This window comes from Glandiceps talaboti, chromosome 22 (assembly GCF_964340395.1).
Source record: "Glandiceps talaboti chromosome 22, keGlaTala1.1, whole genome shotgun sequence".
Taxonomy (NCBI): Eukaryota; Metazoa; Hemichordata; class Enteropneusta; family Spengelidae; genus Glandiceps; species Glandiceps talaboti.
Window position 1 is genome coordinate 4,579,584 of NC_135570.1, and position 27,759 is coordinate 4,607,342.

At 36.1% G+C, this 27,759-nt stretch overlaps 2 protein-coding genes across 2 annotated transcripts in view; one reads left to right on the forward strand and one right to left on the reverse strand.

Annotated features, from left to right (window-relative positions):
* Positions 1-10,915: 10,915 nt before the first annotated feature.
* Positions 10,916-11,302, reverse strand: LOC144452435 (interleukin 17-like protein). Its single transcript, XM_078143528.1, has one exon. It carries the CDS (start codon positions 11,300-11,302, stop codon positions 10,916-10,918), a length of 387 nt encoding a protein of 128 aa, XP_077999654.1.
* Positions 11,303-17,432: 6,130 nt separating this feature from the next.
* Positions 17,433-27,759, forward strand: part of LOC144451938 (uncharacterized) — a 28,601-nt gene continuing 18,274 nt past the window's right edge. The window contains exons 1-5 of the mRNA XM_078142857.1: positions 17,433-17,613; positions 19,802-20,024; positions 20,821-21,044; positions 21,920-22,017; positions 22,522-22,649. Coding sequence (XP_077998983.1) covers positions 17,501-17,613; positions 19,802-20,024; positions 20,821-21,044; positions 21,920-22,017; positions 22,522-22,649 — 786 coding nt within the window. The 5' untranslated portion in view covers positions 17,433-17,500. The remainder of the gene's footprint in view (positions 17,614-19,801; positions 20,025-20,820; positions 21,045-21,919; positions 22,018-22,521; positions 22,650-27,759) is intronic.

Below are 27,759 nucleotides of genomic sequence, written 5' to 3' on the forward strand. Positions count from 1 at the left end.
AAATTTCTTGTCCTAAGAATGAAACACCCAAGCAACCCTGTTCTGGTTGTAAGTTGTTACTATAATAATCACTTGCATGATACTTTAATGCCATTATTTACAACTTAATCAATGGGTTATAATTTTGTAATATGATTTTACTCTGTTAATTTTCATTGTATATATTGCCTATTACCATGGTGACATTAAACTTACACATTTGTTGCAACAAAACATCATTCTGTTTTAGTTGTTACTTCTGTAGAAACTTACTAGTACAATGTGAAATATTGTCAGTTGGGGCTGGAGGAATGTGTTCCATCCTTCTCTCCGTGTGTGAGTCCATCTTTGTCACTGTGTATGTGTGTTCACATCTGTGTCCATTCGTGTGCACAAATACAAACTGAATGGGCTCAACAAAAACTCACACACACACACACATACTCATGCACACACATATACTCGCACACACACACACACACGCACACACATGCACACATACAACACGCACACACATACATACATACACACACATACTCACACACACACATGCACACACACATACTCACACACATACACACACATACTCGCACACACACATACACATACATACATACATACAGCTTAACAAAACTAACTGAATAAGACATGACAATAATTACTATTACTATTTATGTTTATTTTGAAAAAAAAAAACAAGAAAAGAAAGTAAGGAAGAGAAAAGAGCATAATATACAAATCAAATTTATGAAGTCTCATAAATACGGGAAACGATTTCAACATTGCTGTCGAAATTATCAAAATAAAACACTTTCTTTCTTGGAGCTCATGTTTCTCATAAATTTAAGCGAACGTTTTGAAATTCTCAAAGTCCCAAAAGTTCATTCTGTGTTCAGTGGGAAAGGTCCAAAATCATAATATTTAAAAATGCATGAATTATAATCAGTTTATCTTTTTGACATTAATATGATTTTTCTTACAAGTTAAAATATGGATTGAGTTACAATACTCATACACGATAATGACGTCACCAAAACGTAACTTACATAGCTAAATCTCGTGAGATTACATCACATTCTTCAAATTGACAGTACCACTAGCACTGTTGCAGACTTGGGTATATAAGAGTATAAGTTCTATTACTTTTTGGCACAAATAGTTTTTTCAATACACTACAAACAGTTCATTGATGTGACCATAGACTATTAAGCGAGACGAGAGGAAGGAATAAAAACATGCATATTAAGTCCTAAAAACTACTTGTACGCATAAAGTGAAATAACTTCAGTCAAAATGCTGCAACTTTGAGTTTCTCATAAATTTAAGCGAACATTTTGAAATTCTCAAAGTCTGTCAAAGTCTCAAAAGCGGTCCATCGTCTAGACTTAATAAGTTCACGTGTCCGATATATTGGTCCCTAAAGTTTAACGATTAATTTATAGATTGTATGCTTCCCTAGCACAAACACATGCTACCTGCATATCGTAGTCGTCAACTTCATAGTCATAAAATCCATCTACGTCACAGGATCCTGTCTTACGTAATACTTTCATTGTTTGTCTCACTACTTCACATCGGTAGTAGGGATGGAAACCACCACTTGCTGAATCGATGCACCTATCACATTCGTAGCATTCGGTTTCTACAATTGTTGGTGGGTAACGGTCGTAGTCTGTGCGTGACTCGTGGTAGTATGGGCAGGTTGAACGAATTTCATACGAAGCACCAATTTCATATGGGTATTGGACTCCTGGACAAGTGGTTGGGTTGGGACGACTGTAGGCGCCTTCGGTGGTTGCAAAGGACAAGACGTTGGGAGTGTTACTACTTAACATTGAACGTAGAACATCATCACTTGGGTTTTGACAGACTTGTCTTTTCACTGGGTTAGCACTGCCAACATCGATGGTAAACATATAGAAGAATACAGAAACCTGGAAAGGTTAAGAAAATACGGATATCATGAAGTTAAGGGTCAAAACGCGATAAAAGTGTACAATGACATCAGGTGATTAAATTACATAATAGATATTCGGTATTCTAAAGTTTTAGGATTCTCAGTTCTGTTTGAACATTTAGAGTGGGATGGCCTAAACATCAGATTGCACCAGGTTGGCAAATCCTTGCACCGGGTTGGCAAATCCAAGTACATAGATATATCCACTGTACACCACTGAATCAGTGATAGCAGTAGTCGTTCACAATTAAAGAAATGAACCATTACTATACTTTTGTTTAGGTGAAACATTATACTTTTGGACGGGCCAATAGTTTACTTAGTTCTCTGTTCCACCTGTTTTCAGCTAACAAGTAGATTTACAGTTACTGTACCTCAAATATGACTTGGTCTTTGTGTATATTTATGGTATATCAAATATTAACCAATCTTCAATGATCCTGGACTTCAAGTTATCCCGTGTTTAAATGGATATATCATGGGTAATGATACTTATAGACATGATTTACCTACTGGGGCTGAGATCAAATAACACCTGCACAAAGATTTTGTCGTGAGAGAGCAAGTTGACGACCTTTGAGTAATCAACCCCTTGACAACTGTCATGTGACAAATGCATCATGACGTAGGCAGCTAAAATTAGCATCAAGTGTCATTAGTGTCAAGTGTACAGGGAAGGGAAATAAAATAACCGTCAATATTTTTAAATCTGGACAACATTTCAAAGCCAAAAGAAAGTCAAGACTTCAGAAATAAGAGCGAATCTTAGAAATATAAAATTGGTCATCAGCGTCAGATTAAAATCATTGAAATGGCAATTGTAATTTTTGTGCGATCAACTTTTGCCCCTAATAAGATTAAGTTGAGAGGAAAACCCAAATTACATACTTACAGCATTTTTAAAAGTGTATTTGAACCTGAAAGGTATTTATGTTTGAATGGTAGTCTTAAATCTATTCAGGGTTTGGCACGTTTCAGATGTTCGTCTTTGCCTTTGGCTATAGAACAGGGGCGGCATCGAGGTATTACAATAAGTTTAAAATTATAATGAGTACTGCTAATTCAAATATCTTGCTCAATTTATGTAAATATATATACAAAGCTATGGAGATGAGAACATTGAAAGTAAAATACTGTGTAATATATTTTTCTCACTTTTTTTGCTCTCTGTACGACAGAAGATCTATTTTTCACTATTTTGAAAACTTTGCATATAGGCCGGTAGCCTAGAAACGCAATAAATATATATCACTATTTTGAAAACTTATTTCAACAATGGAGGTAGTACTGAATCCAAGTAATCACTATGGTATGGTTATTTGCTTTTTCTCTTCGTACCATCTCTTTTGAACTCAAATATTGCCAAATAAACTAAACTCCCATTTATAGTTTTCAATTGTAAATTTAAGGTGCAACCAAGTGGTTGATTAGTTTAATACATTGTATGAAGACTACATTTCAAAATGTTGTACGGTGACGGTTTTCAACTTTAGCGTCAGAAATTCAAAGAAGTTGAAAGGGAACGATATGTTGTTGACAATTTCAACTCACCAAAACGTTTCTCCAAATGTTTTCTATCTTCAACATCTTCTGTAAAGGTATCAAAGTGACCAGTGATCGGAGTGACTTGAAGCTGAATTGTTATTGGTCAACAGTGCTGCTGAGATCTGGTTTGAATTATTCGTTACACCTGTACCCCGTTTTATACTTTCTCTTAATTTCATTTAAAGAAAATTTACTCATCGCAAAGTTTTCGAAGACTGCTAGACAATGAGGTAATTTTTATTTCCATTTGTATTTCTTTTTTGACGACTTCCCTGTAGGTTAATAAACGGGTAATCTTTGGAGTATTTTTTATATTACCCCGATGACCGCAAGTAGTTGACATAGAAGTTTGTTATTAGTGGTTTGAGATTAAATTTCAATTAGGGGGAAGCGTTTATCTATATACTAGTCACATTGCCACATAGTCGTGTAAGAAAAATAACATCATAAATCATGTACTTATGAATGATATATAGATATATATTAATAACTAATTAGAGTTTGGAAACTTGTAGTAGTAGTAGTATGTATCGTTAATCTCACGACCAACAGCTCGGGACTGGCTTAACATGTCATACCCACTTTTCAATTCCGCGTGTTCAGTTCTACATATGTATGACACGGTACGATAGTTCATGTGTGTACATGTTTTTTTCCCCGTTTACTCAGAAGTCTTGAATTGTTAACTTTATATCCCAAAACATTGCAATGATTTTATGTAAAACTGGAAGGCTACATAATTTCTGATGTATATTTTACCATATATTTGTGTGAAATCAGTATTCCCCCCCCCCCCCCCCCCCATGAAAAGTCTAGCTGTAGAATGTGTCCAGTTATTAACGTGAAGTCTTCATACTGTCTGCAGAGTGAGAACGTTATGATGAACCACCCTCCCCGGTTGAATTCAGTCTATGCTGTGCATCAGTTTGTTTGTTAACTTTAATAATTCATTTGTTCATGCGTTTATTGTTTAGTTAACCGATTTCACACCCTAATTGTCAGGATTCCGCTCTCCTTAATTTGTTGACCAACTTGTCTGTCTTCGGATATAGAGAATTTGTTGTCTTTATTTCAACTTTATTTGAGGTAACCTATAGCAACAAGTATCGATCTACTTACTTCAGACGAGGGAAATACACCGTATTGAACTATTGGGTTATCCCCTGAATTGTCCGTTCCTATGTATATGGGTGTACAGCGAGTCAAGACTTGAAGTTGATTCAACTGAAACAGTAGCCGTATAAACTGTTTATTTTGAGACGACGCTTTTCACTTCCGATAGAGGTCCACCAATTTGACTTATTGACTCCCAACTTTCGAACATATACATTACATATTGTATGGTTCCGATTTCAGAAAATGTCGTTGGAAAATTGTCCTGTCGGCATTTCTTGGTAAAAGTTGGCAGATAATTATTTTATGGTGATTCAGTGATCCAAAAAATGTCGTCCAAGAGAAGTTTGAGATTATACCACTGAAAATTTCAACAAAGTTGTCAAAGGATTCAACATGGCCACTGCGTTGAATTTTCCCATGACACGTTGCTCCAAAAAGTATCTGAATTTGTCAGCAGTTGGAAAAGGCATTATGGAAGTTTCCTTAAAAGGTTTTCACTCAAAAAGGGTTCTTTTTTTGTTTATGTAAATTATATGCAGATTTGGGGAAGAAAAGTCTCAAAATTTCACTTTAAAGAAAATGTTTTTGTATTTATCAAATTACATGTAGTACCCTAAAACTACTGTTTTCGTAACTTTTACCACGAAATGCCTGTAGCAGTCACATTATTGTCTAAAATCGGAACTGGAGTATATAAAGAAAACAGATCTGAATTAGACATCGGTTAAAATATACGTACGTCCAAATAACGACAAGTTTTCAACTTCGATACGATTTGTAGACCACAGACAAGTAAACAAATAAAGTTGAATGGAATAAAATCCTGAGATGTAGGAATAGTGTAACTACACAACGAACACATTAACAAATAAAAAGAATGAATAAATTAGTACATAAACTGAATTAACATAAAATAGCAAAGCCGATTTTTAGACATGATAATGCGCTTACCACTATGACAGAAAGTAAGGGAAAGGGAAAATAGCATGATTGTCGACAAATCATAAAGACGGATTTTTCATGGTGGATTATAATCCTACGTAAATATGTGATAAAATGCATGGGAAATGAATACTAGTATGTAACCTTTTACCTTAAAAATAAATATTGGGGGGGGGGGGATAAAAAGTTATTTTAATTACTTGGCACCGAGACTTCAGAGTAAATGGTTTTAAAGCAGAAAATAAATTCTATATAATGTGCAACACGAACCCTCGTACGGTATCTTTTGTAGAACTGAACACGCGGAATTGAAATGGGGGTTTGAAATGTTAAGCGTTAAGCCAGTCCCGGCCCCGAGCTATTGGTCGTGAGATTAACTAACAGTACAATACATGAAGTTTCCAAAGTCATTTTGAAATGCAAAATAGAGCCCAGATGTTCTCATACACCCATTAATAGTACATACATGTAAGGGTACGAGTATACACGTCAAATGTCTTGCACGACTGTGTGACAAAGTGACAATGTGATTAATAACTTCCCTAATTGAAATTTAATATACTTTTCTGTCAACTACTTTGCGGTCATTGGGGTAATATAATTCGAAGAGTGATTACCCGTTTATTAACCTACAGGGAAGTCATCAAGAAAGAAATACCAAAGTTGCTAGGAAATGAAAATTACCTGTTAGTCTAACAGTTTTCGAAAACTTTGCGATGAGTAAATCTTCTTTAAATGAAATTAAGAGAAAGTATAAAACGGGGTACAGGTGTAACGAATAATTCAAACCAGATCTCAGCAGCACTGTTGACCAATAACAATTCAGCTTCAAGTCACTCCGATCACTGGTCACTTTGATACCTTTACAGAAGATGTTGAAGATAGAAAACATTTGGAGAAACGTTTTGGTGAGTTGAAATACAATTATGCCGTTCTCTTTCAAGTTCTTTAAGTTCCCAGAAATTAATTTGAAAATAATCATCCTACATTTCAAATCTAGTATTGGTTTTAAAAGATGATTAATTGTGGCTTACGTTCACAAATACAAACAATAAAATGAGATTCTGGTTTATTTGGCTATACTTCAAACATGATAATAATTAGTAGTTCGAGAAAGGCAATTAATCATACCAAATATTGTGATTATTTGGATTCAAAGCTAGCGTAATCCGTGAAACAAATTTTACCATGTGTGAAAGAAATACATCCCATTCCGAGTTAGTGTTTTAAAAAAACAACACAAAAAACCCCAGATTTCTTTTGATGGTAAATGCTACATATAAAACTTTTTAAGACCGTAAGTCTTTTAGAGTTAACCTAGAAGAACGACTGGTTATGCTTAGCAACGGTTTCGCTTCTTCGATCTCGGTCCTCCACTAGTTTTTTTGGCAAACCCTGTAAGAAAATAAAAAGTAAAACAAAAAAAATGTTCAGTGACACAAAATAAAATATGAAAAAGAATAAAAAGTACTGTAAATAAAAACAAAGCTACAATTATTGCAGCTAGGTTATGCCATAACTTAACAGAGAACCCCCCCCCCCCAAGTTATATAAACCATCAAGTCTTGTGATAAGCTTTAGATACTATAATAGAAACTCAATGTTAGCTGAAAACAGGTGGAACAGAGAACTAACATCCTTCCTTACCTGATCAACAGTGTAATGTTTCACCTATACAAAAGTCTAGTATTGATTTTGTAATGAATTTCTTGAACCGTGAGCGATTACTGCCATCACTGTTTTGAAATCATTAAGTGCTATGATTTGCCAACCTGGTACAAACTGAACTCTGTGACACTCGTTCTAAAATTCATGCTGGAACTGAAGTAAAATTCGATACCCTTTGTTTACCGTTATCTCTATAACGTAATATGACGTCATCATGTGGTTACAAGTTTATTGAGTTTACCCTCATGATATCCGTATTTTCAGGTTTCTGTATTCTTCTATGTGTTTACCATCGATGTTGGCAGTGCTAATCCAGTGAAAAGACAAGTCTGTCAAAACCCAAGTGATGATGTTCTACGTTCAATGTTAAGTAGTAACACTCCCAACGTCTTGTCCTTTGCAACCACCGAAGGCGCCTACAGTCGTCCCAACCCAACCACTTGTCCAGGAGTCCAATACCCATATGAAATTGGTGCTTCGTATGAAATTCGTTCAACCTGCCCATACTACCACGAGTCACGCACAGACTACGACCGTTACCCACCAACAATTGTAGAAACCGAATGCTACGAATGTGATAGGTGCATCGATTCAGCAAGTGGTGGTTTCCATCCCTACTACCGATGTGAAGTAGTGAGACAAACAATGAAAGTATTACGTAAGACAGGATCCTGTGACGTAAATGGATTTTATGACTATGAAGTTGACGACTACGATATGCAGGTAGCATGTGTTTGTGCTAGGGAAGCATACAATCTATAAATTAATCGTTAAACTTTAGGGACCAATATATCGGACATGTGAACTTATTAAGTCTAGACGATGGACCGCTTTTGAGACTTTGAGAGACTTTGAGAATTTCAAAATGTTCGCTTAAATTTATGAGAAACTTAAAGTTGCGGCATTTTGACTGAAGTTATTTCACTTTATGCGTACAAGTAGTTTTAAGGACTTAATATTCATGTTTTCATTCCTTCCTCTAGTCTCGCTTAATAGTCTATGGTCACATCAATGAACTGTTTGTAGTGTATTGAAAAAACTATTTGTGCCAAAAAGTAATAGAACTTATACTCTTATATACCCAAGTCTGCATCAGTGCTAGTGACACTGTCAATTTGAAGAATGTGATGTAATCTCACGAGATTTAGCTATGTAAGTTACGTTTTGGTGACGTCACTATCGTGTATGAGTATTGTAACTCAATCGATATTTAAACTTGTAAGAAAAATCGTAATGACAAAATAATTTATAGAAATATGATTAATTATAACAGATACATTTCAATCAGATTCACAGTTGCCATGGCAGCAAAATGTACAGCATGGATTTCTCCACGGACAATTAATTATCTTTGCAATGCAAAGTTAAGCCTTCTATCGACAAGGCTATCGTCAGTTTGCATGAACATGTTTTTCTGTGTTGAATTATTTTTTTTTTTCGTTCTCTCGTGCAAGTTTTGTACTCAATTATATGATCCATTGTGAAAATCCGATTGTATCGATAACAGAAATGAATGGGTAGCGTTGAAGATTTAGAAACTATAGTTGCTTGGATACCCATGATACCTCATAATGTTGTTAGTTGACGTATGGGGGGGGGGGTAACGCGTTTTTTTAATTGTCACCTTTGTGTATAAAATTGGATAGTTGGCGCTTTAATTTAGATTTTGAAAGTAACTGTTAATATAAGCGGCTATAAGAAATTCAATAGACATTTCTTGCGTTCTAATGTTTTTTATTCAATGTAGGTTTCAAAATAAAACTCACGATACTTAATCTGACACGTTTTGCGTTCGTATTTGAAGATTGTTAATAGTACATGCTACCTTCTGTTATCAAAAACAGAAACACGAGAGCGAGAGAGAGAGAGGGAGAGAGAGATGGAGAGAGCGAGAGAGAGATGGAGAGAGAGATGGAGAAAGCGAGAGAGAGTAAACGAGAGAGTGAGAAAGCAAGAGCGATAGAGACAGAGACTGAGAAAAACAGAGAAAGAAAGAGGAGAAGGGGAGGGCTTCTAGATGATAAGTTGGTTAGAGAGTTTGGTTGATGACAGCTAGAATAGATGGAGCGAGGTAGGCTGATAGTGTTGAGGAATTGAATGCATGGCAATGTAGTCTACAACGCGTACGTACACGGTTTCGCAAAGCCTTCCTCCGTTTAAAATTAGAATTCTCTTATTTACATTTTCTGACCATGAATTGCTAATAAGATTTAGTAAGTGATGGGGAGGGGGGAGAGGGGGGGGGGGTACTTGAAATGATACAACAGTGTCGAAACAAAGAACATCTATCATCTTTGCTTCACCATGCGCGTTACTGTTTACCGGATAACACGTGCAAAGTATCCCTCTTCTTGTATATCTCTGAATGTCTGTCTGTCCATCTATCCATTCATCCATACATCTGTCTGTCTATCCACCGGGTACCCCTCCATGTCCCCTGTCTGTCTGTCTGTCTGTCTGTCTGTCTGTCTGTCTGTCTGTCTGTCTGTCAGTGTGCCTCTGACTGTCTCTTGACTGTTTAAGCTGTCGGACTGTCTGCCTACCTCCCCTCTCTCTCTCTCTCTCTCCCTCTCTCTCCCTCTCTCTCTCTCTCTCTCACACACACACACACACACACACACACACACACACACACACACACACACAATTGCAATACGAACACAAAGCCATTTGAAATTTTAGTAGTCATATTTTAATGTATTTAAAACAAGTGATTTGACAGAGTTATACCAGTAGACGTGTTTATATAAACTGGTATATATATGTAGAACTGTTTGGTTCATTTGAAATACGTGTGTGTTAGTTAATATATCTGAAAATGTATTACATAGTAAGTAAGGTAAACTAGTCACACAGAAAAGTTTTCATTTTTGACAACTTAGGATTGTTAGTCTAAGGTTCAAACGAATACATATCTATTGATACATATTGCGTCATCATATCCTTCAACCTTAAAACCCCTATAATAATATAAGAATAATAACAACAAACAAACATACAACAATGGTGACACTTAAAACGTGTCATACTCTTCGACCCATTGTGAAAATCGCCCTCAACGGTGAATAACGATGTCGGTATTTACTATTATGGGATTTTCACAGCGGATCATAAACGTTAGCGCATAACTTGCACGGGTAAAAGAAACAAATTCTCTGCACGGCAAAGGTAACTTTTCATGGAAAATGTGAATATTGCTACCAGGGATATTTGAAAGTATGTCTACTTTCACTGGTATCAACATTTCTCTGTTGCATTCTAACATTTGGTGTAAATATTCGTTCACTATTGGACTTTTTTCACTCTAAATAAGAGAACAAGCTTTTACCATTCTGTTAAAATTCGAAGCAAACTTCTTGAAGAAGTCCTTGCTTGTGGGGAACAAGTTGAAGATTCAAGCAGTGTTTGTGCTCATTTGCTTCAAAAGTATGTTTTGTTGTTATTTTCATTGCACGTGACACAAACTTGAACAGCAAGTAGAAGTCGATGACTTCTACTTTTTGACCGGGAAATAAAAAAAATGCTATTTCTGTGGTGCATCGTTACAGGGTAAGTTTTCTTAAAAATGGGAATGGCTTAAAGCAAATATTGAAGTATTAAGTTAACTAAAGTACTTCACTAAATTACGATGTGTTGGATTTCGTCTGTCACGATTGAATGACTCCTATCCATAACTTCTGTTAGTAAAAGCAAGGGATGTCAAATTAGCTAAACTCTTTCTCTAGCACAAGTACATCCCGTAGATACATTGATTCGCTCGACTATGTACTGATAAACTCCGTTGATACATACACCAGTGTTGCGTAGTATGGTGACCTTTGTCATCAACTTCTCACAGCTCCAGAGGGGATGAAAATCTTCATTTCTCGCCATATCCGTGATACAGTTGGGACAACTGTAACACTCAGCTTCGACCATAGTTGGTGGGTATCGTTCGGGATCCGTGTTTTCAACTCTGTAAAACGGACATGTAGATCTCAGCTCTACCGGTGCTCCCTGGTTGTATTGCAGTGGACATGACGTCGATGCAGGTAGACTGAAGGCACCAGGGGTCGTGGCAAATGACAAGGCGTTCGGCGTGAAATGGGTCAACATGGTGTTCAGGTCATCTTCGCTCGGGTGGCTACAAGCATCCCTTTTTACAGGATTACCATGACTACCACATATTAACAACACATAAACGGTGAAAGCAACCTAGATTACAAACAAGAACATAGGCACCAATTATACATTGTGAATATCAGTACAAAATATGACAAAGGTTAAAGGTTAAAGTTACCATTTTCACAGACAATAGAAGACATTGATCATTCTATCAAAGATCTATGGCTCTAGGAAATCAATAAATGTCATATTATTTTCGAGCATATTAAATAAAGCAACAAAAAAGGGTTTTGTTTCCGATAACATGACTTTAACATAGCATTTTTTTAATTTCTTCGACCCAAAGACAAGATACTCGTTGCCTTGGTCACAATACTGCCATAACAGTTGATGAGGTGTAAATGAAGACAATTCTATGATTCAGAAGTAGACAAACACAATATACAGACTGTACTGTTATAGGCTGAAATGACATCCTTTGTCTCTGGAATGTTTTTTTTTAAAAAGATTCTTTGACAAGAAAATCTACAGTAAAAATCGAAATAGAAGTAAATTCTCTTATCTTGTATGTTTATAGTCGGCGGCTTAAACTAGAGTCAGTCGAGTTATTGGAAACATAATTATTTTTTTTATTTGGCCTAATGCTAACAGTAAAGAAGATATTTAATAATGTTCCAATTCAACGACGTAGTCAGATCTCAAGATATACCCCACTTACAAAATATGTAATTGTCTGCTCAATGTTTTGATTTTGACTCAAATTCATATACATAATCGCAAACCAGTATCCTCATTCCAGAAGCTCTAAACATACACGTGTACGCTTATTGTGGCAGCAGCGAAAAACTTGTAAAAGTTGTAAGAATTGTTAAATTGCCGAATCATTTTACATCATTCTCCGAAATGTACTTTTACTCACCAGATCGTTTTTGAATTATCTTTGCTTTAAAAAGTTAACATCAAAGAACAAAATAAAAAAAAGTCGACTTGTACTAAACTCAAACTCAAGTTCTTGGTTTTCAGTTATATCCAACCCTAGTAGAAATGGCTTTTGGCAGACTTTCCTTTTTAAGTTGCCGACATTGTTTAAAATGTAATGATTATGACTATCAAGTTTAAATTTCTGAAAAAACAATCTATCTGAGTTTTCACGGAATATTTGAAAAACTCACCATGCTAATTCCTTCGAAGAATCTTCCAAACATCTTGAAGCAGTATCAGATCCAATGTTTCAAACTGAATATACAGTGAATTGTGGAACTTGTTGTCACTTCTTCGCTCTTCAAACTTGACTTGTCGAGATCTTGAGAGTTTTTGGTTTGTACCATGAAAGTTTCTCCTATTTAACATCTTCGAATTTCTAAATATATCTCATTTGGTAAGCTAAAATTAAACGGGACTAGAATATTTGTTTACAAAACACAAAATATGGATGTAAATTTGGGACTCCCCCTTCTCTTTTGAGACATTCTCACCTCATAGTTTCTTAATTTAGTTTGTGTAGAATCGGAATGACCTTTATATTTTGATTTTCACTTTGCTAAGCAACTAACAATAGTAGAAAACAATACAACTTTCTTGTGTCGGTCATGACAACTGAGATACGTGAATCGTGCGTGTCTACGCATCTGACGTCATCAATTGTTAAGGTCGGTGTCTAGCCTTTCAAACACCTCCACAAAGGAACTTCCGTTTCGCGTCGTGCTTCTTCGTCAGCAACAGATATGTTTTCGGTTTGTCTTTGTAACAACAAACCATAAGGCACAGGCGATGGAAGGGAGACACCCTATCATTGCCTGAGGTGGGCCAAAAAAATGTACGCACCCACAGGAAAAGATACATGTAACTTGGTCATTTGTATCGGGTTGAACGGCATTCAACTGTTACGGAAGTTTCACTCCACGCTAGAAACAATTGTACAAGTTAAACGTGGACTTCTCTGCAAGAGTTTAAAACATGGAAGTATCGTGGGGACACTTCCACGCGTGGTTTAAAACATTTACTGTATCGGCAGCCTATACGCACTTGTACATTATTTTGTTTCTGGTCAATATAGCCCGCGTTCGTGACACTGAGCCATATCACCCCTGCAACATAAGGTAATAGTGCGGTGTATTTTGTTTTAATATGTATGTATACCTTTGAATGTTCTCGGTATAAAGTAATTCACTGCATGATACACAGTACTTTGTTCGTTCACCCGTGTTATTACTGCATGTGTTAGTCGAAGGCCGCCACGATGTGAACTAGGCTAAATAGACCCTCAGACCACTTTTTAGTGGTCTAGACCCTACACGAAAGCGGACACTGGTTCAGATAATACAAGTCGATGACTTGTCATGTATGCTACTTCCTTCTGTATACATTCAATATTGTGATCTGAGCTATGGGTTATAACAAAGGAAACTCGGAAGTTATAGACTTCTACTATACGTACCCTCTGAATGTACAGCACATCGTTTCCGGATCATCTCCAGGCATTACAATGGTCATATAAAAACAGTTATACGCCCAAAACGTCAGGTACTTTAATTATGTTTATAAGTTTGTTGGATCCCAGACATTTTATCTCAACTCCTAGTATCCTTTTACCCCCCCCCCCCTTCCCGCCCCGGTTAATACAGGTGTTAATAAAGAATACAAGCGAATCAATCTTGTATCCGACGATATTTTTTCTCCATAGTGTAGAGTTTTGATTTAACTTATAAGCTCACACATTCACTCTGAAATCGTCATGACTCTGAATTGTGCATTTCTAGATCTATGGCCTGCCTAATTCAAATCCAATGTAATGGAGTGTTAATTTTAATTTACAGAGTGGCTCACGGGATGTATGAGGGTGGGGGCGTAGGGTAATGGATTTTCCTCAAGAAAATTTAGGGACTCCCAAAAAATATCATGCTTTATGAGTCGGGGAGTGGGGGCGCACATGGACAAAAGTAACTAAAATTACTTGTAACGAAAGTGACTACCCACTCTTTCACTTCTCAATAACTCCTGACCTTTAGTACATAGTTTCACTATGTCTATCACTGATTATAATAAGTTCCATCAAAGTGTTCACTGTCTGCTCGAGTCAACTTTAAGTGGTTGATGGTGAATTGCATGTTGTCTAAATTGCAAATGGAAAACATGAACTACTTTCGGGGATACAATTTTGTCACTAAGTATCGGTGTCAATGACTTTCGTAAAGAGTGATACTGTAAAAATCAACGTGAAAAATCATTAGACCAAATCTGTGTTTGTATCTCAATACTTGCAAAAAGCTAACCAAATGTTTAAAATGGTTGGTATTTAGTACGTACAAACATGTTACACATTTATTAATCGTTTGCCTTTTACATGTATATATTAATACATGTAATTTCCAAGCACAGTGAAGGTGATTTAAGCGATACAAAACTTCGGCTACGTAAAACATAAGCTGAAGTGGACGCCTAGCAATGTATTAGTCGTGTCACAACGTGGTATTTATGACCACCAAACGACACATACTGTCACAGACAGTATTAAACGCCAAACGGATATCTCAACTAAAACTGTGTCACATGTACTATGTATTTACATTTGCATGATTAATGTTCGTCTCTGAGCAAATCGTAAGACGCCAAACGGATATCTAAATATTAAGACCATAGTCCCAATCACAAGCCCCTATATTTTATGTGATGTGATTAATTCCTGGGATTTCGTGCTTCCGTACTAACGACTATTTCGTGCTTTTATTACGTTTCTCACGTTCGTCCAGTACTTCAAGTATGTATGAGTCAGTGGGGCCGGGACCAATTTGCGTAGATAAAGGATCCGGATTTCATCACCTTTAATGTTAGAAATGTTTAATTTGTACCGTAAGAGTTTACTTGATTACTTGTCTTTATACACGTCAACATAATGTTCGTGACGTACATATTTTCGTGACGTACATAGGCAGACTAACACATTCTCGCAAACCAACAGAGCTGTTATTTCTTCCGCGACTCTATGAAATAACGTCCAAGATATTGACAGTGCGTCTTGGACGGTGTCGTAAAAGAGGCTGTGGTTTACGATGATATCGATGGACTATAACAGCGCATTTATCGAATACACAAGTTCTACATTTTATATTTTTTACAAACTACAACCCTTCAAGACCAACTCATTACTTCGCTGCGAAGTGGTGGCTTATACGATGCATAACACGTTGTATCGTACGGTATAAGTAACAACTGGTCAGTTTCTTTGGTTTGGAGTGGGGATGGGTTCGACGATTTACTTTTTGTTGTACAAAAAAATGTCTCCCCTGAAATACTGAAGAGACTAGAACAATTGAATTCTTTTATAAACTATATATGAAGATTACCGTTATAAAACCTTCAAGTTCACTTTTGGCCCAAAGTGTAAGATAAGTGAAGCACTGATTGTGAAACAGCCAAACATGTACATGGTATGTTCGTTAAGTGTTGTAGCCAGGTAATACATGTATATGTAAAATGTTATGTATAATTATGTTTGAGCTCTTACATGAAGTAAGTAAAAAAATTATGAAAGAAACAGAGACAAGCAACTCCATTCGACATCTTTACCCCTCTTTACCCCCCAATCTTCCAAGCCCCCGGGATATCAAATGGTTCACCCCTAACGTTTCGCTATGGGGTACTTTAATATCATGCATGCAATGAGAGTTTGCTGCCCTGTAAAGTTGCCAGTAGCAATAACTCTTAAAGTACACTAACACGATCTCTGTCTCTGTTGTCGGACAGTTTTGTTATTCAACGATTACCATTTTAAAACGGTGAAAAAATCCGAGACAGTGAGTGCATATAACCTACAGTTCCCACCAACTTCTGCAACATATATACATTGCAATACAAGTATCGTAATGACATGTGGTATTCAAATTCCCAAATTCTCACTGAAAATGAATGTTTGTCCTTTGAAAGTACGCAACTCCACTGAATATAGTTGAAGCTGTACATGTGGGGACGATTGTCCCATGGTTTAACCTGATATCTCCTTGGGTTCGAAACGTTGGGCTCAATAAAACACTTGTGAGCTAATATTCTACCCCAGGCTGATACTATTATATATTAGGATGATCATAATACAAAATGGCATTATTAGGTATTATACGAACTTATCCAAAAAATACCGTCGCCGGTGATTGCTCCAGAAAATAGTATTATAGTATAGTTATTATTTTGTATTATGATCATCCTAGAATAGAATATTATCATCCTAGAATAGAATATTATCATCCTAGAATAGAATATTATCATCCTAGAATATATATTATCATCCCAGAATAGAATATTAGCTCACAGGTGACTGTGTCGCCAAGTTTTTTATTCAAACACCTCCTTAGAAACGACTCAGTTTACCTATCTTTGTTTGTCATTTCTAGTAGTAGTAGTAGTAGTAGTAGTAGTAGTAGTACACTCGTAAGCGATGGCAACGATAACAACGAAAACAGAAACCCAAACAACCTCGACATTGTGGTTGTCTAGGGGTATAAACAAACCGTCAAAGGTATGCAGCATAGCGACCCTTACATTGATCAGTTTTGTATATAAATAGTCTCGTACAAATAAATGAAAGATTTATATGGATCTAAGATCTAGGTCATGATATGAAATCACACTATTTACCTACTTGACAAAACGATGTAGCTAGTTTCAAGTAGCCAGTAAAATAGCTATGTAACCCTCCTTTGTTCCATTTTCTAAAATATGGACCTCCCCTTAGAACCGATTTCTAAAAAGTGACCCCCTTGAATTCCCAGCTCCCTGAAGGCTAGGCTCCCTAAACTTAGAATGACGAGAAATAAAACTTTTAAGAGGCTTAGACATGTTACTTGCATTTCATGATCACGACAAATTGTTCCCAGTAAGTCCCAGCTCAAGGAAGATACTTACTCATTAATCACGGAAATAATTTGGCTATATCACGAATAAGGGGGAAATAAAAAAATGCCGATCACGAATAATGAGAACGCCCCCCCCCCTCCCCCGGGTCCCCTTCCCATTTTAATACTTTCACGGCTTCTCTCCCCGCTTATCCTTTGTTCTCTTTCATGCCTAGCGCCCCCACACAACAGCATAAAACTTGCCGACCTTTGACCTTATCGTATAAAAACATGGCTCCTACTCGACCGAGGAACGCCTACTAGTTTGGAAGAAGTTGCAAAACTTTGTGTACTTTGTCCAAAAATGACGAACCTGGGTGTTAAAATCAAGATAGAAGGGAAAGAGTTTTATCCTGCTCAAACTGAAGGCCAAAATAATGTGTTTTCGGATATACCCTTTATTTTAGTGCGATCGAGGTGAGTTGTTGAGAGAGCTGTGGATGTGTACTGTGTGTGTTTTATACAGTATAGTTCATTTAATTCACAGTCACTTGTGTTAATATAAACTGTGACCGGTATCAGAATATTCCCAAATATCTAATAACACGAATGTTTTGTGCTTGAGTCTACCTTTAGCCCACAAGTGACTGTGATTTCAATGTAAAGTACACGTAGTCCTGTTTGCAAACAGAGTGTTTCAGGATTCTATTTCCGGGATCATTGAGTCTGTCCATCGAGTCCTGTATACACTTCGTCTGCAAGCAGGACTGTCCAAAAAACTAGAAAAGAAGTTATAGCAAATCATGGAGATAGCATTGAATATATAGCTTCATGAAACATTCAGTGAATTTGTCATTGTATTTATCTGTATTGATAGTATGATACATATGACTAAAAATGCCACTAGACTATCATGTCTATCATTACTAAGGCAAAATGTGTTCCCGATCACCCAACTGACCCTAGTTTAAGCTGCTGATCCTAAAAAAAATCTTTGTCTTCTTTACCTTCATGCATACGTTTTCTTTCCCCAGTGATGGCTGTACATATGATATATATTCAATCACAGAAGGGGTATTCTGACCGATATTTCATTTGGTTTTGGATTGAAGCAGTAGTTTTCAAAAATAAAAAAACAATTGAAAAATAGAATAAAATCCCCACCTACCCAACTTTCTGAGGCCATGTTATCGGAAACACACAATAATTTTTTTTTGCCTAAATTGCTATCTGAATTATAATCATGAGGCAAGTAAAGTGCAGTGAAGACTTATAAGTGATTAGCCTAACTGTAGACTTGAAAGACTAATACTGCTTCACTATTTCCACTATCCTATTAACTGACATTTTGGTTTCTTCATCCTGCCAAGTCTACTCTTCAGTTACACTGGAATTAACCCATGCCCCACCACTCACATAATTATGCAAAACATTAGCGTAATTTGAATGAAATTTGATGTACGTGGTTCGATGGGTCACATTTACATATACTGATTGCGCAATTTAAATATGTCTAATTCTGTATTTGACCACTCACACTCTATGGCAGAATGCCATTCGACACCAGTGCAACTGAAAAATCAGAGTAGATTTGGAAGGAGGCACTAAAATTCAAAAAATCAAAATGTCAGGATAGCGTAAATAATGTACTAGTAGTGAAGTCCTTCAAGTGTACAGGTAGGCTAATAGATAATGTAGTAATTTCCTATTCATATTTACATAATTTGCATGGAGATTACCATAATTTGCATAATTGCTGTGTGTAAATTTGTTATTGTCATCTCAATGAGTGCACATTTACATATTGACTTCATTTGAATATAGTCAGTTAGGCTGATGTACATTATCACACCCCATTGCAGTACATAATTATCACTCTCCATTGCAAATGGATTCAGTTTGAGTGCATTTTTTAAAACAAATCAGTTCAGTGTGCAATTTTTAAACTACAGTTAATAATTGGTTGCAGTTGCTAGCATTACAAGCAGATGGTGAGATAGCAAAGCAAAACCACAGATCGTGATGTAAACAGACCATTACTATTGTCACTGCTCAAATCATGTTAAAGTTACGGACGATTGCACAATGTCACACAACCTCAATAAACGAACTTTGTTCATTTAGGGAGAAAGGGGGTCTGGCATAATTGTGATTGCTGAACTTCATTTTTTCCACTTCCACCAAATTTTGAAAATGTTCACACCTTCAATGACAACAGGTTCTGTATTTACAACTGAGATGTTCGTAAGTTGATTAAAATTTACTTCAAATGTGAGATACAGTGCTGAGTTTCCAGTAGTATTTTAATGTGTTTACTATCATCTTTTTACATTGTATTGACCTCTGCTATTTTCATAATGGTTTACATCGTATATAAATGTGTTGATGTCGCACACGGGAATGTTCGTTTAAGGGGAGGGGTTTTGCTCTAAATGAATAAAGTTCATTTATTGAACTAGTGCAATATGGTGGGATCATCCCTGAGGGATCTAAATTTTTTACCCTACTGGTACACTGTAGATCTTGAAACTAACCCTTACTCTACTCCCTAGGTTTATTATAAATATATGTACAGTGTATGGCTAGTCCACGGTTCTTTATCCTTGCCCATTGCTAAATATAAAAAAAGACTCGCATGTTATCAGATATTTTTTTTATCTCCAAGGTGGATGGAAGACTATGAGGCTATAGCCTGTAATGTGTGTGCTAATAAATTCAATCAACTTCGTCGAAAACACCACTGTCGAGTTTGTGGCAGAGTTATATGCAATAAATGCTGTAAAGAAAAAGTTCCATTACCTCAATTTGGGTATGGAGAACCAGAACGAGTATGTGAAGATTGTCGTCCGGTTACAGAATTGATCACCAAGTCACGATCACCCCATGTCGTAAGTTTTAATAATATATTTGGAATGGTCAAATTTTAAAGCTGCACTAGCAGGAACTGCAACATGTTTTTGAAACTGTTTCAATAGATATAAGGACTTACTCAAAATAATATACATCCTGCACAGTATTGAATATACTGCGGGTAAACATATTTGTGTTGCAGTACACATTATATGGTGGAACATATCTTGATTTGTTGGTCCGCACCCAAAAATCAGCATCCCAGTCAATCATGATTTCAACTTATTACTATACTACTTACTAGATGAAATAAACTTCGAATTGACATATACAATTTCTTTTTCAGAATTTTCAGTAAATATATTCTTGGTTGTCTTCTGTAAAAAATAATAACTCAGTTATAGCTAGTGCAGGTTAATTAGTTTCCTCATACCTATATAGTTATGTGTATGTGTTTAGTACTCGGTAATTATTAACACAATATATCATAGTTGCCACTGATGGCAAAATGTTTCCTTAAAATTGTCATTCCTTAAGTTACAACATATGAATTTGGGTTCATTGCCCTTTCCACTTTCCACATAAACTTGTAATGGGTATGTACTGTTTTGCTTTGACAAATGGTCACCACAAGTCAACAGTTGATGGGTAAAATAAATCTGTGCAATTTTTCGAACTTGACGTCCTTTGACAGTTTGTCAAGTCATAGGCCTCTAAAGCGGTGTGTGAACTTTGTCACTGTAGAATTTGACAGTCTCGTAATGCAAGCTACAATCAGCTGCAAACCTGTACATTGGCATGATAACTCTGCTATCATATATTTTGCCTGTCTAGTCATTCCAGTTAGAATCAGCCACAGGCCTGTACAATGAGATTCAAGACACATCACAGCTGATCAAGATACTACAACTAGGGGGCCTTCATGCATTGGTGTATTTAGCCAGAGCTGACCATACTGAAATCAGGAAGGCCTGTGCTGGTGCCATACATACATTTACCACACATACAGCACTACATTCTGTACTAGCACAAGCTGGGGCTATCAAAGCAGTCTGTAGGTGAGTGTATTTTAGAGTCCCCTAGCTGGGGCTATCAAAGCTGTCTGTAGGTGAGTGTATTTTAGAGTCCCCTAGCTGGGGCTATCAAAGCTGTCTGTAGGTGAGTGTATTTTAGAGTCCCCTAGCTGGGGCTATCATATGTGTATTTCCCTAATATGGACATTTACATGCGAGAATCGAATGGTTGGATAATCTGCCCCCAATATGAAGAGCAGATATGTAGATAAATGGATGGCTACTTCAAATTTCTTGCCGGCTACCCTTTCAGGAATTTGTTTTTAAATTTTTTTTTGTAAGTATGATTTTCATCCGGCTAGATTGCCAAATTTCTAGAGCATCTTGAAAATTTTTTGCAACCAGGACAATATGCCTCTTTTTTCTCATTTATTTTTAATGGGCAATGTACACTTCATCTGATATTTATGGTGATGGTAGATTTTCTGGTTCCAAGATGCATTGCGTGAGATGATGCCACCTAGGTTGTTACACTTAGTCTTGCTTTGTTTTTATTACATTTGAAATAACATTGTCATCATGAAATGATGGCAAGACATGTTGACCTCTTTGATTATGAGTGATTTTATAGAACAAAGACTCAACATTATCAATGACAGAGAGGGATTTTACTGGTAAACCCAGGGTACAGTCAGGTGACAACCACTCCCCTGAGTAGCACATGCAATACCCTCCAGGTACATGCGTTGTTTGGTAGATCCCAGTAATGAAAGGTTGTTTGATCTCATGATGATAACATTTTGTATCAAAGGAAGAAGTTATTAACGACATTTTCTTATATACCCCTTTCACATCAACAAACTCAAAATTTCCTTTATAGGTGCAGAATCACATTTGTCTTTCTTATTTTTTTTTGGCAGTTTGTTACAAAGAGCCCATGGCAGTGAAGAAAACACCATCATTAATGCAATAAGTTCACTAATGATATTCTGTAAATCAGCTGATCTCAAGATGCAAGGTATGAGCGCCCTCTATGTTAATAACAGAATATATGTGTACTTTTGTTTTTACAATTCTTTTACCATACCTTATAGCACAGACATCTCTCTCCAACATCCAAGTCTGAAGGGATGTATTTCATATTTTTGTTTTCACAATTTTTGACACTTGTTCCTTACTATATTTCTCAGGAAGACATGTTTTTCATCCTGTCAAAGTCTTTCGTACAGATGACAAAAAGTGAAAGCCCCTCCTCAACTACCGGGTATCTCTCACTTCAGGGTCTGAATAGAAGCAATAGTTTTCAAGAATTTACTGCTTTTGAGAAGTTTTCAAGAAGAATTCATTTTCTTTGCAATTTTGGATTATAAAATCAAGTTAAAGAAAGACAGGAAAAAGTATTGTCAAAGAAAATTACAGTTATTTGTGAAATGTAACCATGACTTCAAACTAATGAGTACTATAACATCACATTGCTAGATTACATTTGTTTATTTTCAAACTTATTTTCTTGTGTATACAGCAATAGAAGATGGTGCATTACAGCCAGTATTACAATTGTGTACTGCTAAAGAAGAGACTGCATTGCTAGCCATGATGACTCTTAGTTTGATAGTTGAACATTATGGCACACACCATGCTGTTATAGAAGTGAGTTGTGTGTGTGTGTGTGTGTGTGTGTGTGTGTGTGTGTGTGTGTGTGTGTGTGTGTGTGTGTGTATGTGTGTGTGTGTGTGTGTGTGTGTGTGTGTGTGTGTGTGTCTGTGTGTGTGTCTGTGTCTGTCTGTCTGTGTCTGTCTGTGTGTGTGTGTCTGTGTCTGTCTGTCTGTCTGTCTGTATGTATGTATGTATGTATGTATGTATGTATGTATGTATGTATGTATGTATGTATGTATGATGTATGTATGTATGTATGTATGTATGTATGTATGTATGTATGTATGTATGTATGTATGTATGTATGTATGTATGTATGTCTGTGTCTGTGTGTCTGTGTGTCTGTGTCTGTATATAACAACCACTTGAACAAATTACCTTGACTAGTTTGAATATATATTATATGGTAATATACATACATGCTGAAAGTCCTAACAATAGAATAGTGTGGGTAAATGGTGGGGATTAGTTGATTTACAACCAGAGACAGACAAGCAATAACTAGCAGAACTTGTCACTACTCATCTAGTGACTTGTTGACAAAGACACCTTAGGTCACTCATATTTTCCTTGGCTGAACGAAGACAAATATTGGGCAATAATATCTAATTATAGATGAAACTTGTGAAGATACCAGTAATTAGGTTGATATAAATAGTATAGTAACAGGTTGAAATCATGATTGTATTGAGTGCTGAATTTTGGGTGCGGACCCAAAAATCAATTTCATTGGATTTATTGTACCATTATTTATGTGAACAGCTACATAAATACATTTACCCACAGGTGATTCAATATTGTTCAGGGTGTACAATGTTGTTATCAGCAAGTCATTTATCGTACAAAACAATTTCTGAAAATGTTTCAGTTGCAGCTAGTGTAGCTTAATTTAACCCAGCACGCAACATTAGGCCAAAAAAAGAAAGAAAAAAAATTGTTTCTAATCAGGACATTTTGTCTAAAGTGGTGTGAAAATGCATTTTTTTAAAATTATCCCCAACAAACCTATAGTCTATAGTCTAGTTCCTATACAGTATTGTTATGATTTATACCTTCACTCACTTTGGTCTTTTATTTCATGTTTGTCCAGCCCATGCAGTCTGCAGATCTGTGGGGAAACACAAAAATATGTCATAAATAGTAGATTGAGTACTCTGGATGCCAACCACAGTTTTTATGATGGTTACTGTTCTTTTTATCTAGTACTTTAGAGTGTGTAGGTGTGTATGTGGGACAGATGTCATTTGCTTGTTCATGATTGGCTCTGCAGTTGTCTTCACTGAAGTACAGAGAGTTATTTTTGCGTTTCTCCCACGGATCTGCAGACTGCATGGGCTGAACAAACACACACACAAAAAGACTGATCATGGGTTTGACAATCATACAAAAAAGACCAACATGAGGGTATTTAAGTGATGTGCATGCTCGAATTAGCAGTAGTATAAATAAAAGGACTTATAATGCAGTCATCAACCATAGTGTTGTTAGGATAAAAAACAGCATGTGTTGTATAGAGAACAGTCACATAGAAATGAACCTGGGGTAACATCCAATTCATGTTGTTCTGTATGGACCAACTCATAGATCTGTAGAAGATTAGAATCACTGTGGCAATCTGTAAGGGGAACAGAGAGTTGGTTACACTACTGAAACATAAGATTAGAATCACTGTGGCAATCTGTCAGGGAAACAGAGAGTTGGTTACACTACTGGAATGTAAAATATTGAAACCTTTGTCACATTCCTGGCCCTGATGGAAATAGGGTGATACATGAGAGCCTTATATAAGACGTTCATTATTACTATTACTATCATGAGAATTAATGCAAAAACTTCCCTCCACAAAGATGACACCTTCTGAAAAGCCTTTAATATCAGGCACTGAAACAGGAAATTCATGCTGTTTGAAATACATGTAAAATTCAGCAGGCCTTTTTTGTATGTACAATGTGAACAATAGCTTTGCCAGGCAGACTAAATTAACACAACAAAAAAAGCCTGGCTGGCTAATCAAGTGGTTCACTGCAGCTCAGCAGAGTAATTATAAACAGAATACACACATGAAAAGGATAAACTTGAAGGTTAAAAAGTTGAAAGGTGCAAGAAAATAGTAGTCAAGGCCCTATCAGCTAAGTCCTACCAAGGTGAACTAAACCTGGTTAGATGTGCCTTCACCTGCAATTTGAGGGCTTCCATACATAGCAGCTATATTTATTAAATATGCAGTATTGACCATATTTTTCTTGAGGCCAAACACATTATGCTCATTTAGTTATTTGTTATTTGTTAAATATATTTTTAGTGATATCTCTGAAATCTAAATCACTACTACAAATATGACATAAAGGAAATATTGGCATTGAAAAACTATACACAATTGAGGTTTTGATGAAGCATTACCCATTCTGTTGACTTTCTACCTGTACTGACACATTTTTGCATTCATAGAATACTGTATTACAGTACTCCTTGTATGTTCATTGGGTGATACCATTGCATGCTGGGGTTGGCTGTCAGAGTGTGATACCATTGTGTGTAGGGTTGGCTATCAGAGGGTGATTCAATTTCTTCTTTTCTTTTAAAAATATCTGGTATTATAATAGATTGTGAAGTTTATTATTAATTGATTGTTGTTTTGGATCCGAGAAATATGCTATTCTTTGTTCCACAGATGGCTTCAAAAATTCAGTTATTTGGCTGTGTGGGATCGATTACCCACAGATTAGACCATTCCATTATAACAATAGGTAAAGAAGGATGATTCCTAGATGACTAATTAATCATTATCACAGAGGTTGCAATACTTGACTTTTGTTTTTGCTTGAATGTGAACACCTGTTATATAATAGTGTGAATAAGTGTGAGAATGACACTTTAATTCTGTTGATTAATGTAACACCTCAAAATGATGTGTGTGTTTTTAAAAAAAAAATGATAACTAAAAAAACAATGGATGAGGTTATGTGTTCATTTAGGTGATGTTTTAATAATTATTCTTAAAATTGTCTGTAGAAACAAGAAGGATTCTAGCTGTGAAATATTTATTTACTAAGGTCAGAATTTCAAGGGTAAACAATACTTGTAAAGGAGATAGACATCTATCTTATCGTTTGTGATGTTCTTTTATCTGATAATGCAGTAGCAATGATATGTTGTTTATTTTATTCAGATTCCGTAAATGAACTTTGAAATGAACTTAATAAAAAAGGGCCACTTTTAAAAGAACTATAGTTGTACCCCCCAAATTCATTGTCTACTGTCCAAATTCTATTCTTTTAGGTTATACCATTCAGATAAATAGGGCTGTTATTGCTTAGGTTGGTTAAACTGTTACTAGTATATCACTTGCACATAGGTGATTAGCTTGTTTTGGATCAAACTATTGTCATACATAGGGGTGATAGGTTGTGCAATGGGTGGCAGGAAACCTAGTAGGGAATCATATACATGATTTTATAGTAACTATATTTTATAATTGTTAAGCTACCATTATCTAATAGACCACCAAAAGAGAGTGTAAAGCCCTTTATATATCTTGAATTGTCATTTGACATGGGCGAGTTAGTGTTCAAAAAGGTCGTTGAAGTCTCAAAAAGGTCGTTGTAAGGGTCATAGTGGTTAAAAAAGGACACAGAAGTGTATTGACATCAGCAAATAGCGTTGACTGTCAATGACTCAATCATGACACTGTTTTGTAAGGTTACAAGTAACCAGGATGTAGGAAATGAATTCCTCTTGTCTGGATTGAAATTATCAGGTTATTCTAGAGATGTAACATTACTTTAATACAACACTAATTTACATCATGCACTGCAGCTGAAAGCATGGCATAGATTTCACATTACAGATTCAATATACGTATAAACAATGCATAATGTATATATGGTAGTACCCGGCATATGTAATCATTACGTTTCAATTCAAGCTAACCTTGAATCACATGCTTATTTCTATGCATGTATTTATGTTAGATTTCATTTGGGTCCCTAAGCCTTTAGCCTCCTAGCTAGTCTAGTTACCGGGCTATGTTACGATTTACACCTTCCCGTGGTTTAGTTAGAGACCATGTTAGCATCCAGACTATAGTATTATCCTCCTACCTTTGAAATAATAAAGACAAACAGTGCAAAATGAAACAAACCTGAATATTCAAAATAGACACAGAATTTAAGGTGTAGGTTTAGTCTGGTTGGGTTGGTTTAGGGTCCTAATTTTGATATAATTATGTGAGATTTCCTATGAGTCTTCCTGTCTATATTCCTTTAAAGCCTGACACACTATAGTCTAGTACAGAAACCAAGCAAAGCTCCATCCAGGCTAGGTGCCAATGCTACAGAAGTAGGTTTGCGCATGTGCAACAGAATACATTTGTTTATCTGGGAGGAGCATTTGATAAATTTGACCCAGGTAGTTTATCAACATATAAGCAGTTGTTCATACATATCAGTTACATGTAGGTCTTGCCTAATCCAAAGAATAGCTTGTGGTCCCTTGTTTAACAAATACATCTTTTCCAAGTGACAGTGTTTCTGCTACACTTTATTTCCAGTGCGTATGTACAGCCAGACATCCAGTCTGGGTGAAACACATATTTCTACATAAAGGTCAAAAATTATGGCACACTGGTAATCCAGCCTTGGTTTACTAAGATAGATGTAAACTGAATCTATTGTTCCCATACACTGTGTGGTAGATTACACAAGTGGATAGTAGCCGTTCCTCTGTTGTGCTTGTAATTTCCCTGTGATCAACATAGCATAAACATTTGAAGTCCCAAAACAGCATTGTAAGTTTATGGAGCTCTAAATAAACTAGTTTTCAGAGACACCTCTCTACTGAGATTAATTAAACCGACATCCAGTCCATAGCTTATCACTGTTGTATCAACATGTTGTGGCAATATTTGTTAATTGAGTCTATCTTAGAAAACTGAAGGCTCAACTACCAGGTTAATATATAAAACCAAGACAACACACTGTAAAATGAAGCAAAATTGATACAGAAAAATTCCACCGCTTTCTGGTTTGGGTTAGTTTGGTTTGGTGAGGATCCTAATTTAGTTGTTTTTTTAGCCTCCAATGGGCACTGAAGGGGCTATTACATT

Excerpts from the sequence above, each read along its gene's own strand:
- LOC144452435 (XM_078143528.1), bottom strand. The coding sequence starts at position 11,302 with ATGTTGACCCATTTCACGCCGAACGCCTTGTCATTTGCCACGACCCCT.